At 46.2% G+C, this 17,348-nt stretch overlaps 1 protein-coding gene across 3 annotated transcripts in view; it reads right to left on the bottom strand.

The window, feature by feature from the left end:
• Positions 1-17,348, bottom strand: part of EGFR (epidermal growth factor receptor) — a 198,767-nt gene that overhangs the window by 27,049 nt on the left and 154,370 nt on the right. For 2 of the 3 annotated variants that reach the window (XM_055300828.1, XM_055300829.1), the window contains exons 9-19: positions 15,669-15,795; positions 15,496-15,569; positions 14,565-14,655; positions 11,880-12,079; positions 10,639-10,771; positions 8,708-8,798; positions 7,092-7,249; positions 4,641-4,679; positions 2,232-2,373; positions 1,298-1,420; positions 530-628 (exon numbers count right to left, since the gene is read on the bottom strand). In XM_055300828.1, the coding sequence (XP_055156803.1) occupies positions 530-628; positions 1,298-1,420; positions 2,232-2,373; positions 4,641-4,679; positions 7,092-7,249; positions 8,708-8,798; positions 10,639-10,771; positions 11,880-12,079; positions 14,565-14,655; positions 15,496-15,569; positions 15,669-15,795 (1,277 nt within the window). Of the gene's footprint in view, positions 1-529; positions 629-1,297; positions 1,421-2,231; positions 2,374-2,532; positions 2,737-4,640; positions 4,680-7,091; positions 7,250-8,707; positions 8,799-10,638; positions 10,772-11,879; positions 12,080-14,564; positions 14,656-15,495; positions 15,570-15,668; positions 15,796-17,348 lie in introns of those variants that run through there. The other variant, XM_055300830.1, reaches the window with a different exon arrangement.

Here is a 17,348-nt window from a genome sequence, read left to right as displayed (position 1 = left end):
CTAGAGTGGATGGAGCATCATATTGTAATCCCTTGGCACCTTGAAAAAGCCATTTCAAAGATAACTTGGTGGAACAAAATGGACACGCGTTTCAGAGGCAGAAATAACGATGGGCTGGAATCCCACGCCAACCACATGAACGCGAGCAAGCTTCCTTACGCCTTCAAAGCACACTGAGTGCAACACCTGTGTCACGGGCTGGTCGGGAGAGTTCACCGAGATCGTGTGTGCAAAGCAACGAGTCCTGAGGCTGGCCCTTGGTGGACACCCAAGGATTGTGAGTTCCTATCCTTTTGGGAGAGATAAGAGAATAGAATGGAAGCTGCAACTCTTCTCTATAGGAGAAGCCCCGAGAGGGAGTTATACCAACTACAGCTAGAAAGAAAAAAAGACGTGAAACGTGAACATTTAGAAGGTGGTGATGAAAAAAAAAGTCTACAACAGGGCAATGTGCTGCTGCCAGACACCACAAAATGTGGCTTTTGCTATCCGGGCCTGTGGACAAGCAGAGGACAAAGGAGAAACTTACATCAAGAATTTCCTTGTTGGCTTTGGGAGACGTGGCTTCTCTCAATTCCTTGATGGCCACGGGAATTTTAACCTTCTCCCCTTCTGGGATCCAGAGTCCCTGTGACAAGGAGGGAGAGGGGACACGAACTGGTGATTGCCGTACTATGCACAATAGGCTGACTCGTGAGATAGACGGACTTTACCAGGGACACTGTCCCAAAGGGCCAGAGAGACCTTGAGCACAGCTGTGCACTCCAAGGCCGCCCGTGCTAGGAGCCGTGACGTCTCAGCAGCTCGTTCGCGATCATGTTCCATGAATCAGAGCCGTTAGATAAAAATATCCAAAACTTGTGCCAGTTATCAAACCAGCATGGATCGTTTTGTCCAGAATTCTGAGATACGGGGTCTAGGCCCAACTGAAAGCAGACTTGGTGTAATAGGATCCAGAAAAAAATTAAGAGGAGCTGTTCCGGCCTGGTTTGTTGGGACGCTGTCACGCAGGGTTAGGCGGCTCTCCTTCAGACTCCGTCTCTGCCACCCACCCCCGTACACAGTCAACACTGGGGTCCATGAAAGCCTTGTTGCCCGTGTACAGGTCCCACAGGACCTTGTATCTGTCACCATGATTATCAAAGATTTCCTCTTGACAATATGGGGAAAACACTGGAATTTCCCAAACTGTGAGCAACACAGAGTAGACGAGGCTGAGCAACAGAAGATGGCCCCAGACTCTGGATTGGCCCACCAACCCACGCACCTGGAAGTCATGGAACCAGGGTGGCCTCACCTTGTACACTGTGCCGAATGCTCCAGAGCCCAGCACCTTGATCTTTTTGAACTCCGTCTCCTTTAAGATCCTCAAGAGAGCCTGGTTGGGAGCTTCTCCGCTGGGTGTAAGAGGCTCGACAAGCTGTGAGAGACAAGGAAGAGCAACTGCCTCAATGCTCATGCCCACGTGGAGGGGGTGGCAGCCAGGCCCGGACAACGGCCACGTGTGGCTGTGCTTCAGCACAGAGGACCCGCTGTGCTCACTCGAGAGGAGAAATGCACACCTTCTCAGAGCTTTACAGAAGACGTGTGAGAACAGGGACTCCCTGGTACAGGTGTCCTCGAAGAGCACAGCTGCATTTCACCAAATGCAACTTCTATTTCCAGTCCATAAGCTGGACTGGGAGAATGCTGGTGAGGGAAACTTTTACATGGATGATCATTTTGGTAGCCTGTTGGGCCTTCTTACACACAAGTGCCATCATGCTAGGAGCTGCTGTGCGTCTGTCCTCCCAGGGATGCTGGACATAAGGATGCTGGCTGAGGACCCATTCAAGTGAGTCACAAACACAGCTCAGAAGGGAACAGCACTGTGTAGACAATGGGATTTTCCAAAGTGACATTTCAACCATGTGCCTTCCCAGGAACCAGCGGACTCCTATTACACATACCTGCGTGCTATGTGTTAAATAGGACTCTACATGGCTCTGCGTCCATGTTGTGAGACTCAGAGTAGAAACATCTGCATTTCATTCCAGAGATGTACCAAAATGTAACTGGTTACTTATAATTGGACATCCAGAGATTCTTTCCGGTTTTTCCATCACAAGATATAAAACATAGTCATACAATTACACACTTAGAATACAAAATCACACATGCCAAGACTTGGCAGGAGAACCCGTTGCTGCCTGGGGCTGGGGGGAGCATGCTGGGCCTGGGCACCCACTCACCTCTCTTTCTTGCAGCAGTCTGCGAAGCGTGCGCTTCCGGACAATGTGGCGCCGGCGCAAAAAGAGGCCCACTCCAAGGGCCACCACCACCACCAAGAGGAGGCCGCCGACAATCCCGGTAGCAATGGATGGGATCTTGGGCCTGGAATGAGAAGGAGACATGGGCAAGTGAGGTTTGCTGATTTCATTACCTTGGCATTTTATGTATTTCCTGCGTGTTTTGATACATTGACATCATTTATTTTTTTTTAAAAAAACAAACTTCTAATGTTTTTTTTTTTTTTTAAGATTTTATTTATTTATTCATAGAGCTGCAGAGAGAGAGAGAGGCAGAGACACAGGCAGAGGGAGAAGCAGGATCCACGCAGGGAGCCCGACGTGGGACTCGATCCAGGGTCTCCAGATCACGCCCTGGGCTGCAGGCGGCGCCAAACCACTGCGCCACCAGGGCTGCCCACATTGACATCATTTAACATCATCTCCAAAAGTAGATGCCATGTGGATTCTAAAAGGAGGAAAGAAAGCAAAGAGTTTCTAGGGTAGTGTTTCCACCTTCTTGAGCTTAAAGCCCTCCCTCCCAGTTGTTTTACGTTTCTTTTAAATTGAGGTATCATCTGGACACCCCAGATGACACTTATATTTTAATCTACTAATTAAGAAACCACATAATCCAACAAGTAACTCAGACTTCAGTAATGCTTTTCATGTGAATTTGCATTTATCCCCAGAGTATCTCCACTCATCTGAAGCCTAGAATGCCACATGCATAAGGCAGGCATCGTCTCCTGCCTTGCCTGGGTGAAGGGACCCTTTCCAGAATGTTAAGCCTCTTCGAAGGGTCCTTGGCTTTCAAGATGGGACCACAGCCATGTGGAATGCTTTATGAAAAAGCTTGGGGGAGGTTGCAAAGTGATAGGATTTCAACATAAAAAGCATCGTTGTCGTAAGTGAGTGATGTCACTGTGTAACATCAAGCCACTCGACTGTGCTCCTTCTTCCCACCAAGGTTGTGCTTGATTTCAGAGACAGCAAAAAAGTCAAAACTCAGGTTCTGGAGTTCACTGAGGAAAGAACCATCTGAATTCATGTATTCCGAATTTAGAATCCTTATACAATTATTATTCTCAAGAATCTATTCCATTTGAGCTTCCGGGAAACTTCATATTTTCGGGAAGAAATGTGAAAGGGTGTCAAAGATCAATTAGTATCTTTAGCACATAAACATCCCGACATCCTTATGAATTTCTTGTAAGTGGGTCAGAGGTACTCCATGACAACAATATTTAGAGCACTTTCTTAGTGAGTGCAAAAGTCGTCTCCTGCATTATACCATCTCCTCAAGGAATGCAGTTTGCATTAATGAGTTTTTACTATACTGAGATGAAAGATAAAAAGAATAATTTATTATAGAGCATGTGTTCCATGGGGTAAGGAATACAAAGGGGTAAGTGAATACAAGAGAAGAAAAAATAAAAAGAGTAAATACAACAAAGAATGGTCACTGACTAGTTTCAAGGTGGGGCTTTGATGGAAAACCTCGTTACCGAGGTACTGGTTGTAGCGTGAAGATAGGACAGATTCCGCTGATGTCCCTGTGGGCTCAGAAAAGAGGAAGGGATGGAAAGGACATCTTCATCTCTGAAAAACTGCCTTATTTGTCTTTAATGTTTCACTTGAAAGTAGGTGGCATTTATGATCAAGGCTAATTCTGGGGCAGAAGAGTCAGCTGACACGGAGGGCAGGTTGTCGAAGCGGGGATTGTGTAGACATTACCAGAAATGGAAGAGGTGCCTGGAAGTTTGCGCAGTGTTGCCTATGTCAGGAATGGCTAAGAGGCGCCCTGTGTTTAATCCTGATGCCTTGCTAGACATTGCTAATTGATAATGCCACTCTTTCCGATGAGTCTGAACAGGAATTCCCAACTCTGCTTTTCCTTAGTGCAGCATTTCAAGCATGGGCAATTCATAAGAATTAAAATGCTAAAGGCAGTCATTGTTTAGAAAGGGAAGTGAGGAGAGAAAAGCCCCCCACGCTGGAGCTCTGTCATCAAATGTGAAGGTGTGAGATAGTGCCAACTGGGTCAGCAAGGAAGGAAAGAAGAGAAGCTACTAGAAGGATCCACAAAAATTGTGCAACCAAAGAAGTCAGAGGCAGGCTCCACGTAAAGAGAAGCACTGGGCACTGAGAACCAGCTCACACCCTGCATCCCCTCCCCTGAAGCACACCAACAAAGTCGGCAGGGGAGAGGTAGGCGGGACCAGCAGGGCGGTCTCTGCTAGGGAAGCTCTGCTGGCCCAGGAGAACCGGTCAAGATAGAGGGTGATCAGAAATGTGGGCAACCATTATCTCTGCTCATAGGGTGTTGGGTCATTTTTGAGAAGGTCCATTGGACACAACTATAACACTTACCCCGTTTTTGCACAGCCTTCAAGACCTGGTCCCTCACAGCTGTAGGAATTGAGACAGAAACACATATTTTAATCATTCTACTACTTCAGCATTTTGTCTTAGTGAGTTTTTATTTTTTAAGATTTTATTTATTTATTTGAAAGAGAGAGCATGATGGGGGTGGGGAGAGGGGCAGGGGGAGAAAGAGAAGCAGGGAGCCCAATGTGGGGCTGGGTTGCAGGACCCTGGGATCATAACCTGAGCCGAAGGCAGTTGTTTGACCAACTGAGCCACCCGGGCGCCCCTCAGAGATTTTATTAGATCATAAGGCAACATGTTTCAATTACGCTCAAATCATTAAAATCACCATGAATGTCAATTTTGCAGCACCGGTTATTTATTTATTTATTTATTTATTTATTTATTTATTATTATTTATTTTGCTTTTATTCATTCGTTCATTCTCTCCGCAAGTATTTCTGAGTGCGTACTCTATGACAGGGCTTGTTCTAGCACTGAGCAAAGTAGACAGTTTCTGGCCCTTGTTACTGAAATGTCTTCATGTACACTTAGTGATAGAGATATAGCTGTCTCGCATCTGGCTTTAGAATGTCCGTACGGGCGCGGGACTGGAGGGGCCGGGACTGGAGCCATACTGATTGAGGAGCCGGCGGGGTCGGGAACAGATGAACGAGCCAAGTCTCAATGGCAGGGGAAGGGCAGTGGTGCTTTCAGACCCAGAAAGTCAAGAGTCAGAGCAGGAGTTGGCTTCATCCCTTACCACACGTCTCAAATGTCTTACATGCAGCAGAGACAGCATTTGTCTTAAGTGACTCCTGAGCAGCTGGGGTCCCATTCTAGTGGGGGAGGCCACCATCTCTTATTTTGATTACAGGATGATGTAAAAAAGGCAGAACACATTGGCTTTGAAGAACAGCAACATTTGCCAACACAAACATCAAGAGGAAAACAAAATATTCTAATTAAACAGAAAGGACACCTCATGCCGCTGTCCACGGATGGACCTACAGAGTATTATGCTAGCTGAAATAGACGGAAAGACGAATGCCATAAGATTTCATCTATACATGGAATCCGAAAAAAACCCAAAACAAAACAAATGAACAAACAAACAATAGAAACAGACTCATAAATACAGAGAACAAACCCGCGGCCACCACAGGGAAGGGAACGAGGGGGTCGGAGAAAATGGGTGAAGGGGTTAAGAGGTACAAACTTCCAGTCGTAAAATAAATAAGCCACAGGGATAAGACGCACAGCATACAAAATACAATCAATAATGCAATAGTTTTTCATGGGGACTGCACTTATTGTGCTGAGCACTGCGTAACGTAGAGCATTGTCGAACCACTATGTTGTACACTTACAACGAATATGACATGGTGTGTCAGCGATATGTCAACTTGAAAAAAGGAGGTTGGGGGGGGGGCGCGGATTACCATTTCATGGCCTGGGAAAGGATGGAGGACTGTGTTTCAAATTTGTGAACAGGACGGGGCATCTGCCAAGCTCCCCATTTCCTATCTCCGTCCAGGGATCTGTACGCTTCTCTCCGAGGGGAAGGTCAGTTCCCTCCCCCACTTCCAAGTTGTCCCGCTCCTACCCCCCCCCCCAGTGCCTTTGGGCCTTCCTTCCTACACCACATACACAGGTACACACACACATGGAGGCACACACAAGGGTGCACACCAACACACAGGCGTGTGCACACAGGCGGCACACACGTGCACACACATATACACATAGGTACACGGGAACACACGTACAAGCATAGGCACACACATATACGCACATGCATACGAGCGTGTGCACACACATGCAGAGGCTTTTTCAGGCTGTGGGATGCACAGGGTCGGGGGAGGTGAGGGACCTCACTATTTCACACTCCGGAATCTCCTAGGAAAACCCAAACTCAAAGACAAAAGACATCACTGACGAGTGGTCACTGATAAACTCACACCCTCCTCAAAATACCTCTGCTCCCCAGCTTTTTTCTCCCCCACAATGCCTGGCAGTCCCCGAAAGGGAACAAACACTATGCAAAGTGAGTGCAAATGAAAACTGTAACTTTCGGGACCACGTGTAGGGTTCGTGCAGCCTCTGAAGGTGCTGCAGGGCAACTGCAGGAGTTATGGGCCGAGGATGCTACTGATACATGAGCGGCTTGGAGGGAAGAAAGGCCAGTTTACCTCTGAAGAGGTGACTGACAGGACAGAGACCGGACAGGCGCCGGAGGAGAGGAGACTGGAGTACTGGGGTTAGGAGGTCCTTGCTAGGAGGCCCTTGGGATGTGCAGAAATGATGGCTGAGTAGAAAGTAAGAGGCCACCATCTCATACTATCACTGAATTTTGTCAGAAAAAACTATTCTCTCTTCTCCACTCGGTTTATTCTTTTTCGGTTACATATAATTAAAATAAATATCTTTCCAAGACGCAGAGCTTCTGCTCACCCATAGGTGCAGTTTGGATGGCACAGGTGGCACACGCGGCTGCCATCCGAAAACTTCCAGACCAGGGTGTTGTTTTCTCCCATGATGCCAGCCGGGCAGGTCTTGACGCAGTGAGGGCCGTCGACGTAGTGGGCGCACTTGATGCAGCTGTCCGGCCCCTGCGCCAAGACGGAGAAAGACATTTACGGATGCTTCTTTCGCTTTCAAAATTGAAATACTTATTGTGAAAACAGTCGAATAATAAGAGAAATTCTTCAAGCTTGTCGGGGACTGCTGTTGCTTGATGTGACCGCTGTTAACAGCTAACGATAAAGTCTCCCTGACTTTAAAGGCATTTAACAGGGACACCTGGGGGGCTCAGCGGTTGAGCGTCTGCCTTCTGCGCTGGGCACGATCCTGGAGTCCCGGGATCGAGTCCCCCATCGGGCTCCCCGCAGGGAGCCTGCTCCTCCCTCTGCCTGTGTCTCTGCGTCTCTCATGAATAAATAAATAAAATCTTTAAAAAATCTTTTTTAAAAAAAGGCATTTAACATATAAGCATACGAAATACTTCATCACAGCTTCCTTAATGGGGTCATGGGCATCGTTCTTTGTCAAAACAATCTAATTAGTCTATGAGTATATTTATCTCTTCATTGCTCAGATGGACTTTTCTGCATATGATATTTGAACGTAAAGGGAGACTCTGTGGGCGGCCAAACTTGCAGAGGCGAATTTAAGGGAGCCCACATCTGTATTTCTCTAGGCACAGGAGGGTGGCAAGTGTAAGCGCAGCGGTGGCTGCATAACTAACTGTGTACCGGGCTGAGTTTGATTCTGTTTATGGAACTTGGAGCGCCCCTGGAAAACTCAGAAGTGAGCGTATCGGGACTGCTCGGGCTGTGCCCACGTCCTTTCATAAAGGGACTAAAATACAACTGGTAGGAAGGATGTGCTTGTTGGTGAAGTTCTCTGATGTCTCCGCTTTGTCCAAAGACTGAGTGTTCTCAGAACCAGAACAATCAGATGACTAAGCATCACCAACAGCTTTCTTTCTTTCTTTTTTTGTTTTTTACAGCTTTCTTTCAATGATAAAAATGTAACCGAACGCCATGTGAGCTTGTGAACCGATGGCTTCCTGGGTAACCTGTCACACCTGTTGGCAGCCTCTACCTCAAAACACAGCCTTCCGCCCAGTTCAGAGGGAACTCCTGAAAAACCTTTTCAATTAGTAGATGCAGATATGGCTGTTGAAGCTCAAATCCAAACAGAAGTCCTGATAAATAATATTGAGAATGAACAACATTCAGAGAGTGGTGTGAGGGATGACAGATGTCAGAAATAATGAAAACTGGCCGACAGTGTACCCAGTCTCTACCACAGGCCTCCCTGTTTCTGGTGAAAGAGCAGATGTTATTAAACTTGGTAGGGGGTGTTGGACAGGAAGGGTAAGGGCTCCTGCAAGGTGGGTTGTGTGATGACGTCAACTCAACCAGTCTCCTGACCTGGAGGTCACACCCCCCCCCCCCCAAGGGCTTGGTGGCTGCAGAGTGTTGTTGGCTCATTGTTGTGGTTCTGCTGCTGGGAAGGCCTCTCCCTAGGATGTACAAGGAAATAACATCAACTGCGCTCCTTACCCGTCCTGTGCAGGTTATGTTCATGGCCTGGGGCAGGCATTCCGGATGGCACTGTATGCACTCCGAATTCTCCACAAACTCCCTTGGCTCCCTGAGAGAAGAAAGGAAACTGATCAGTGCCATCTCTAGGGATCCTGCTTCAAAACGCTGGGGGGTTACAACCGTCAGAGTTAATCAGACACAAGTCACCTTTCTCAGAAATGCGAAAAAGAAAAAAACAAACAAACAAACAAACAATTTAGGTCAATATACAACAGTCAGGAATCTAGGACGATACTGTAATATGATAAACTGACTGTATTAACCGAATCCTTGGTCATCTTCTATCCTGGACAAATGGCCAAATTTCATTTATAATCAAACATCTTGCCCGCATTTCTCTACAAGGCACAGTTTCTGTCTATTAGGCACACAAGCCAAAAAATGAAAAAAATAATAGTCCTTCAGAGGTGACCTCGCCCCTTGCCCCCAATCTCAGATTCGTGGATATCTGCATTAAGCTGGGAAGAAATGGTTAACTGTGGACTAATGCTCAGGAAAAGGAAGGAGAGACATTAAAACTTACTCAATGGTTATTAAGAAAAACAGTACGTAGGGAACGAAGGTGTGAACATTTTTGCTTGTGATGGTTTCTCTATTCCTCAAAGATGTCTAGATGGATGTTAAGCAAGAAGATGATGTTTGAAAAGGCAAAATAGTTGTGACAGCTTTTAACACTGAAATCTGCCTCTGCCTGGTAATTAACTACAGGTCTTCACTCCAGTGAATAAGGGGTGTTTACACCCACAACATGGTCCATAAATCCTCCCTAATGTCATTTAAACCAAATATGCCCAATTGTTTTTTTTTTTTTTTTCTTCCCTCCTTCTCCGGGTAACACGCCTGCTGGAGAAGCCAGCCGTGCAAACTGAGCAAGTGCAGCAAGACACCAGGGTTCTCTAACAGAACAGAAAGGCACCACCCTCAGGGTTATTCTGATTTCCTCTCTCTCTAAGAAGATGTGGAAACCATGAGATTCATGTCTGTTTGCAGCAGTAACGATTGCACCAATATTTCTTACTTGTTGAAGCAACACTGTCAATTATACAAAGGACTCTGTTAGGTGACCGAGCGCACCTGCTAAAGGATTCCTACAGAGCTGGACTTGGGCTTCTCATCCTGTTCCTAAATATCTCTGGATCCGTACTGTGGCCCAAGCGCTGAGAGCAAACAAGAAGGATGGTTCCTGTAGCCACCTGTAATTCCGATGGCTCTTCTCTCTCACAAAATTTCCCCTTTTCTTTACATTAAAAAACAAAAAAAAAAGCACCTCTGCCTCTCTCTATCCTTCAATTTTACTTTCCTATTAATGTATTCTTAGTCATTATTTGAGGTCATGCAAAAAGCTTGACATCAGTATCAAGATTCCCACAGAAGCGACAGACTGGACTTTCTATTGATGGCAAATAAATTTAACAATGGTTATGTTATATGCTTGCTTATGTCTTTGTCCATGGTTACATTTAAAGTTATTTGCACAGTTTGGTATTTGTTGAACATGAAACAAATTAACCGGGAAATGTAATTTATACTACGATATTTTGACATGCCAGGAAGGGTGAATTCCAAAGAAAAGTCTAAACGGCTGTGGTCTTGGCCACACAAACCATTTCTGACTTTTCCATTTGTCTTGGGAACTCTGTGTGGCTGAGAAAATTATCAGGTATTTCCAAAAATAGAGACTCTCTAAATTAGTGGATAGGATTAAGTAATGAAAAAAGTTTGTTCATTTCCTTTCGTGATTAACAGTTGTCAAGAAATAAAGACCAAAGAAAAAGGGAAAAAAAAAACAAAAGGAATAGTTTCAGAGTGAACTAACTGTAAACCTATAAAAACAATCGCCTTATTATTATTTTTTAATGAAAACAAAAGGGGTTAAGAGATAACCTTACCCCTCCAGAACGTTGCACTTTTCCACACATTCCTTGCCACGGCTGACGTTTCGGCAGGACACGCAGTCTCTCGGCCCTGGGCCCCAGCAGCCTTCTGAGGAGCACAATGGATGGCAGACGTGGCCTATGGCCTCTGAGAAGACAGACCGAGACACAAGGGGTCAGCTATGGCACAGTGACTGGAGGGGCCACTTGAGACCGCTCCTCTAAGTGGGATGCTGGGCTCTCTGTGACCTTGGACATGGCGGGGTGGGGTGGGGGGGCCTGGAAGAAGCAACGACACACAGCGGGCTTCCAGGGGCCAACTACAAGTTCCTCTTCCCTGCGGGGAGTCAAGGGTTCCTGGCCTGGAGCTGGGTAGCATTTTGCGGATGAATGTCACAGCTGATGGAAACACAGGGAAGGTTTGTGGGCCTTGCCGTGTGCTGGGCACCATGCCAAGAGTTTTACATGTAAAATTCCATTTAATTCTCTCCCGAGCAGTGAGAATCACTGAGGAAGCCGAGGCCTACACATGCTGAGTAAACTGACCACAGTCTGGAAGCTGGGAAGGGCTAGAGTCAGGGTGTGGCCTCAGATCTGCTTCTCCCAGTGACCAGGTAACGGGCACGCCTGGCTTCAAGAGCTGCCTGGGGCTCTAAACTCAGACTAGAAAATGTCAGTGCAAATGTTCATTCTACCTGCACGCGTGTGCACGTGTGTGCGTGCACGCGCGCGTGTGTATGTGTTGCTAGCTACGTTCATCAGAGGCTAAACGGTAAGATAATGTATACAAAACTCAGTTCTGTAAATTATAAATAAATAATTGATAGCTTAAACCTCAAGGCAAATCCATCCTATGACATGTGAGTGATTTGGAAACAATTCCAATGCACTTTACACGATAACTTCACATTTAGGAATATACAGATTTCTTTTAATCTGCTTCTTCAGGAATGAAAAATGTAACTTAAATGTTTGGGGATATTCCTTTTTAAAATAAATTTTTTTAAAGGATTTTATTTATTTATTCATGAGAGACACAGAGACAGGGAGAGGGGCAGAGACACAGGCAGAGGGGAAGCAGGCTCCCTGCAGGGAACCTGATGCAGGACTCGATCCCAGGACCCCGGGATCATGACCCGAGCCAAAGGCGGACGCTCAACCACTGAGCCACCCGGGTGCCCTGTTTGGGAATATTCTAAATCAAAAGAAATGATCCATGTGAACCATCTCCACAATCAACCAGAGTGATTACTTACTGCAGGCTTTTTCATCTTTGTTGTTTATAATCTTGGTTTTCTGACTTGAAGTCCCAAAGAGTTTCTTCCAGTTTATTGTATTTGCATAGCACAATTTTCGGTTTCCAGAGATGATCACATCTCCATCACTTATCTCCTTGAGAGAGCGTAATCCCAAGGACGTTATGTTCAGGCCGACGACCGCCAGAGAAAACTGACCACTGTCGCGGGGAGAAGAAACATAATGTTGTTAAAAATTATGAAAAAATTATATCACTAAAAACTTTATTTTTATTTTCTGGACCACCTTCTGTTTACTATAAACTGCCTCCACTGTACGTCATATTGCAGGAAGTCTGTATCACAACTTTTGAAAATTACAAGAGTTTTTTTTTAAAGCTCCTCCAGGGAAAAGCCAGTCTCTTGTTCATTTAGTATCTTTAATCCCAGTGGCATCGTGGGGGCTGAATAAATGTTAATATCATTATTATATGCACTGCATTTTTTTTGTGCCTGGGAATAGAGAGCATGTTCTAGCCTCTCAAATATCCAAATACCCTTCAAAAACTATAGGTTCATCTTTTCCACCCATGCATCCACCCATTCATCTAACTATCCATCTACTCACTCATCTATCCATATACTTGTCTATGTATCTATGCACATATGCATCCATCGATCCTTCCACCTCTCTATTCATCCATCCATCACCCATATCCATTCATCTATCCATTCACCTATCCACCCAACTATCTATCCACTCATTTGTCCACTCATCTATGCATCCATGCACCCACCCACCCATCCATCTACCTTCCCACTCATCTATCCATTCATCCATGGATTCATCTATCCATTCATCCATCTATCCCTCCATCTGTTGATGCACTGATTCATCGATCTATCCATTTACTGAACAATCATTTGAACCACCCAACTCTGCGCTAGAACTCTATAAGGCTATCAACAGGTTTCCATCAAGTGACTGGGCAAAAGTCATTCACCCTGAAGGGAGGGAAGTCCTGAACAGGAGCAGGAAGGCAAGAAAGCAGCTGATGGGTGCTGAGAACCAGGAGCTACTGCTGGAGCAGAAGCCTGGAAGAAGTGTCCGGTTACTTGGACACTTTGAGCTTGGTTGTGGTCTGCAAATGATGGAAACCACAGGAAAGAGACTTGCATTTTTGGGAAGCTCACTGGACACCAAGACAGGGAATGGAGCAGTTGAGACAGCACCGAATGAGGAGACATCATACACAGGATGACAGAAGTTTAACTTGGAGATTCCTCCTCTCTCCTTGTCTCTGTTTCTCCCTCAACCTTTTCCTCCTCCTCCCTTCCCACGGCCTGCTCCTGAGGAAAGCGAGGAGCCCTGTGTAGGAGACCAGCAGCACCACTGTTTTAGAAATTCTCTCATCACGTGCTTACGGAAGCCTAGACACTGGGACAAAGCTGGGGTCACCTTCCTCTGGTGAGCCATACCTGGAGCCAGTGGCCACCCTGCCCCTCCATTTCTCATTAAATGTGAAAAGAAAACAAAGTAATTCTAAATTTGTTCAAATTCCTAGAACTAAGCCAAGTGGTACATGCCAGTCACCCAAGAAAATTGATCTAAATCTCTTATCTCTGTATAAATCTTGGGCAAAAGAAATATTGTTGAGAACTTAGAACAAAGGGTCTTTCCAGGGAAGCAATGTTAGCTCCATGGCTAGTACAAGACATGCACAGCCAAGATGGTTTTTAAAAAGCGATTACGTATTTTATGTGTACTCTATTCAGATTTTCTTTAATATTGGATGATATTACGTAGTTGTCTTAGGGGTCAATTAATGGGTGATAGTTCTCAACATTAGACTGTTTCCAAGGCAGATCTGACAAAGAGATTCTCAGACTACAAAACTGATTATTACTCTTAATACATTAAAGACGTTTCTTTTTTTTTAATTTTTTTTTATTTATTTATGATAGTCACACAGAGAGAGAGAGAGGCAGAGATATAGGCAGAGGGAGAAGCAGGCTCCATGCACCGGGAGCCTGACGTGGGATTCGATCCCGGGTCTCCAGGATCACGCCCTGAGCCAAAGGCAGGCGCTAAACCGCTGCGCCACCCAGGGATCCCATTAAAGACGTTTCTATGTGAGTATTTTGCTGCTGGGAGTTGGAAAAGTGGAAATCCTGAACCAGACTTTTAATGTTAAAAAACCTCTCAAGAGCTCCCTCTGATACAATGTGCTTATAAGGACACATCCCCTCGGTGCTCTTCTTGCCAAAAACACATGACCAGCCGTTCTACAGAATGTGTGACCAGTACTTTTTAAGACTGTCAAGGCTACAAGTGATAAGGGAAGACACAGGAACTGTGATAGATTGGAAGGGACTACGGAGACATCCCAACTACGTGCCATGTGGGGTCCTGGGCTGGACACTGAAACACGACATTCCCAGAACCCTGGTGAAATCTGACTGATGTCTGGTGCTGGAGCCAACAGCACGGCACCGATGCTCATTTCTTCACTTTGTCCTCCTACCATGCATAGGTGAGATGTTAACAATGGTGGGAGCTGGCTGGGGGACACAGGGCAGCCCTCTCTGTAGGATCTTTGCAACAGCTGCACAAGTCTAATTTCAAACTCTTCATTGGGTCTTATTTTAAACATAAATCAGTAAATAAATAAACAATACACCAGGCTTTGGGCAGGCTCAACTTACTGTTGCTTTGTTCTTCCACGTATGATTTCTAGGTTCTCGAAAGCATGGAGGTCCGTCCTGTTTTCGGGCCAGGCCTGAATCAGCAAAAACCCTATAAAGGCAAAAAAGGAAGGCTCAGACACACGCCATGTAGACATGTTTTTTTCATGTGGCATTTTAGGATTCTCAGGAGACTGCAATAGGAGCAGGAAAGGGGAACTCTTGATTTGATTCTTCTTTGTCGTCTTCACCGAGTGTCCATCCATGTGTAGATACAAGCCAAGGCGGGCACCTGCCTCTCCTCTAGAATTCCCAGCCCTGGCTGCATCTCTGCCACCACCAACTCCCCCCACAGGCCATCCCACGGTGCCACGGTCCTGACAGCCGGGTTGGGCTCCGTATCTGATGAGTCAAACCCGCTTCTGCTCCTGATGGCGGCTGCCGTGTCTTGACCTGTCATCACACAGAAGGACATTCTCATGCTCTCCTTACTTAATTCCAATCCTCAAAACAGTCTTGTTATGTAGGTCTAATTGCTTCCTTTCTGGGGGGAAAGGCAGGGAAGCTCTGATGGGAATCATGGACAAAACGGGCAGGGACGTGGGGTCCAGTCTGTGCCTGTGAGCCTGTGTCGTTCCCTCAGTGTTCGCCCTTCTGCCGCCACCCGAGAGTCACTGGGCCATCAGAATGGCTGGCCGGGCCGAGGAGACGAGGGTTAAACATGTTCACACAAAACCAGGAATGACTCAAGTCTTTGATTAAAGTGCTCACTCTTTACACGCAGGGGAAATCGCGTTTGTGAGAACTATCAAAGAACTCATTAGTCACTAACGATAGAAGTTCAGACGGAATGTTTTTATGACGCTGAGAGAGAAGAAAATGCATCTCCCGGCTCGCTCTCTAAAACACCCAGTTCCCATTCATGTTCATGTGACATGTTAGCAGCCCACACCTGTTATTTCCTTGACGGTTTTCAGGATATCCAGCTCCTTCGGATCTAGAGGTAGGGTACGCGTGAAGGAGTCACTGAAACAAGAAACAAAACGATTATTGATCGCCAGTGTCTACCAGTGAACAAAGCGGATTTTGTGTTTCTCTAGACCAGACACTTACTCTGTTACTTACCCTCTAAATGCGACCGGCAAGATATGAAGGTCTCCGCTGATCGACGTGCAGTTTTTGAAGTGTTTAATGTTTGTAGCATTTATGGAAAGTGTGTCTTTGAACTCGCCAATCCCTATTCCATTACAAACTGTAAAGACAAGGAGATGTTTAGTCCAACCACATATGCTGAATTCAGAAGAGCCCAGGTTCCACAGGCAGAGGAGGGACGGAAGAGAATTGTAGCCGTGAGACTATCACTGCCAGGACATCATTCATTCATTCAGCATTAATGGAGGCCTGCTGGGTATTGGTAACTCTGGCGGGGCCCGGGGTTACACTGGTTGGAGAAGGCGATGCCGTCCTCAGGGCTGTTGCTGCCCTAACTGGGAACGCAGTCTCCCCCTCCTGATTTCCCACTTGGACTCTAATTGCTCGTAACCATCCCTCCTGGCAGTGCAATTCCCCTGAGGACAGCAGTGCCACCCTGGCCCGGCTCTCACCAGGGCGCTCCCCTAAGACCCAACACCTTTTGATTATCCTTTTTTTTTTTTTTAAATTTAATTTATTTATTCACAAGACACACACACACACACACACACAGAGAGAGAGAGAGAGAGAGAGAGAGGCAGAGACACAGGCAGAGGGAGAAGCAGGCTCCATGCAGGGAGCCGGATGTGGGACTCGATCCTGGGACCCCGGGATCATGCCCTGAGCCGAAGGCAGATGCTCAACCCCTGAGCCACTTAGGTGTCCACCTTCTGATTGTCCTAACCTGGTTGCAGCCCTGTCATCTATTTTAAAGAAACAAAGTACATAGATTTCTTTTTTATTATTATAAAGAGTAAGATGTGCTCATCTGAGAACGCTGAAAAGTAGAATAAGGGGATGAAAATGACCAGAGTTTCTACTACAGGATATTTTGAAAGGAGTTCCTTCCAGCTATGCTCCACGGTTATGTCACACCAGATATGTATTTCCTTTTTTTTTTTTAACTTATTTTGCTGTTAACACTCTTATTATTGAAACTATTCACGAACATGGGTTTTAATGGCTGTCTTATACTACTGCGTCATAGGGAATACTGTAATAGCTTTTATCAGATGAACTTTTCCCCGTGTTTACTTGAGCAAAGGCTTTGATCTGTGTCCTATTGCTACATCAGTCTCAAATGCCCCTTTCCACACTCTGAGCCCCTTTATTAATTTAGATCCACTCCTAAATTTCCATTGCAAATGCCACCCTCTACCCGAAAGCCCACTTATCTGTTGTAATTCTCCCTCTAGAGTTTGCAGAGCAATTTGCGTACCTATCTTCCAGACTTTATCTTGACTCTGAAGGGTAATCACTGCAAATCTCCTTGCTCAGGATAAAGTCTTATTCTTTCCTCCCGGTGGACTTCTTGGGGATGCAGTCAAGCCCTGCTGTTCCACCATCCCCATGCTTCACTCCACTGGGCGTCCCTTGCAGGAAAACCTTCCCCTGCCGATTGGGGTGGCCATGACCATCCCACCAGCTGGGTCTCCAGGCTCACCCTGTGGGCCAGCCTCCTCTCTGGTTCTGAGGAGCTGCTCTAAGGACTCCTGGGTTGAATGGCTCATCCTGTGCTGCATCTAGCACCATAGGGTTGTGGGATTCATGGCCAGGCTTCCTTAGGATTCACAGGGTCTGGCTGACAATGGAGAATGAGGTGACCAGAGGAGG

Source organism: Nyctereutes procyonoides, unplaced genomic scaffold, assembly GCF_905146905.1.
Source record: "Nyctereutes procyonoides isolate TBG_1078 unplaced genomic scaffold, NYPRO_anot_genome, whole genome shotgun sequence".
NCBI classification, from domain to species: domain Eukaryota; kingdom Metazoa; phylum Chordata; class Mammalia; order Carnivora; family Canidae; genus Nyctereutes; species Nyctereutes procyonoides.
The sequence above is the reverse complement of the archived record's forward strand: the minus strand, read 5'-3'. Positions and strand labels throughout refer to the sequence as shown.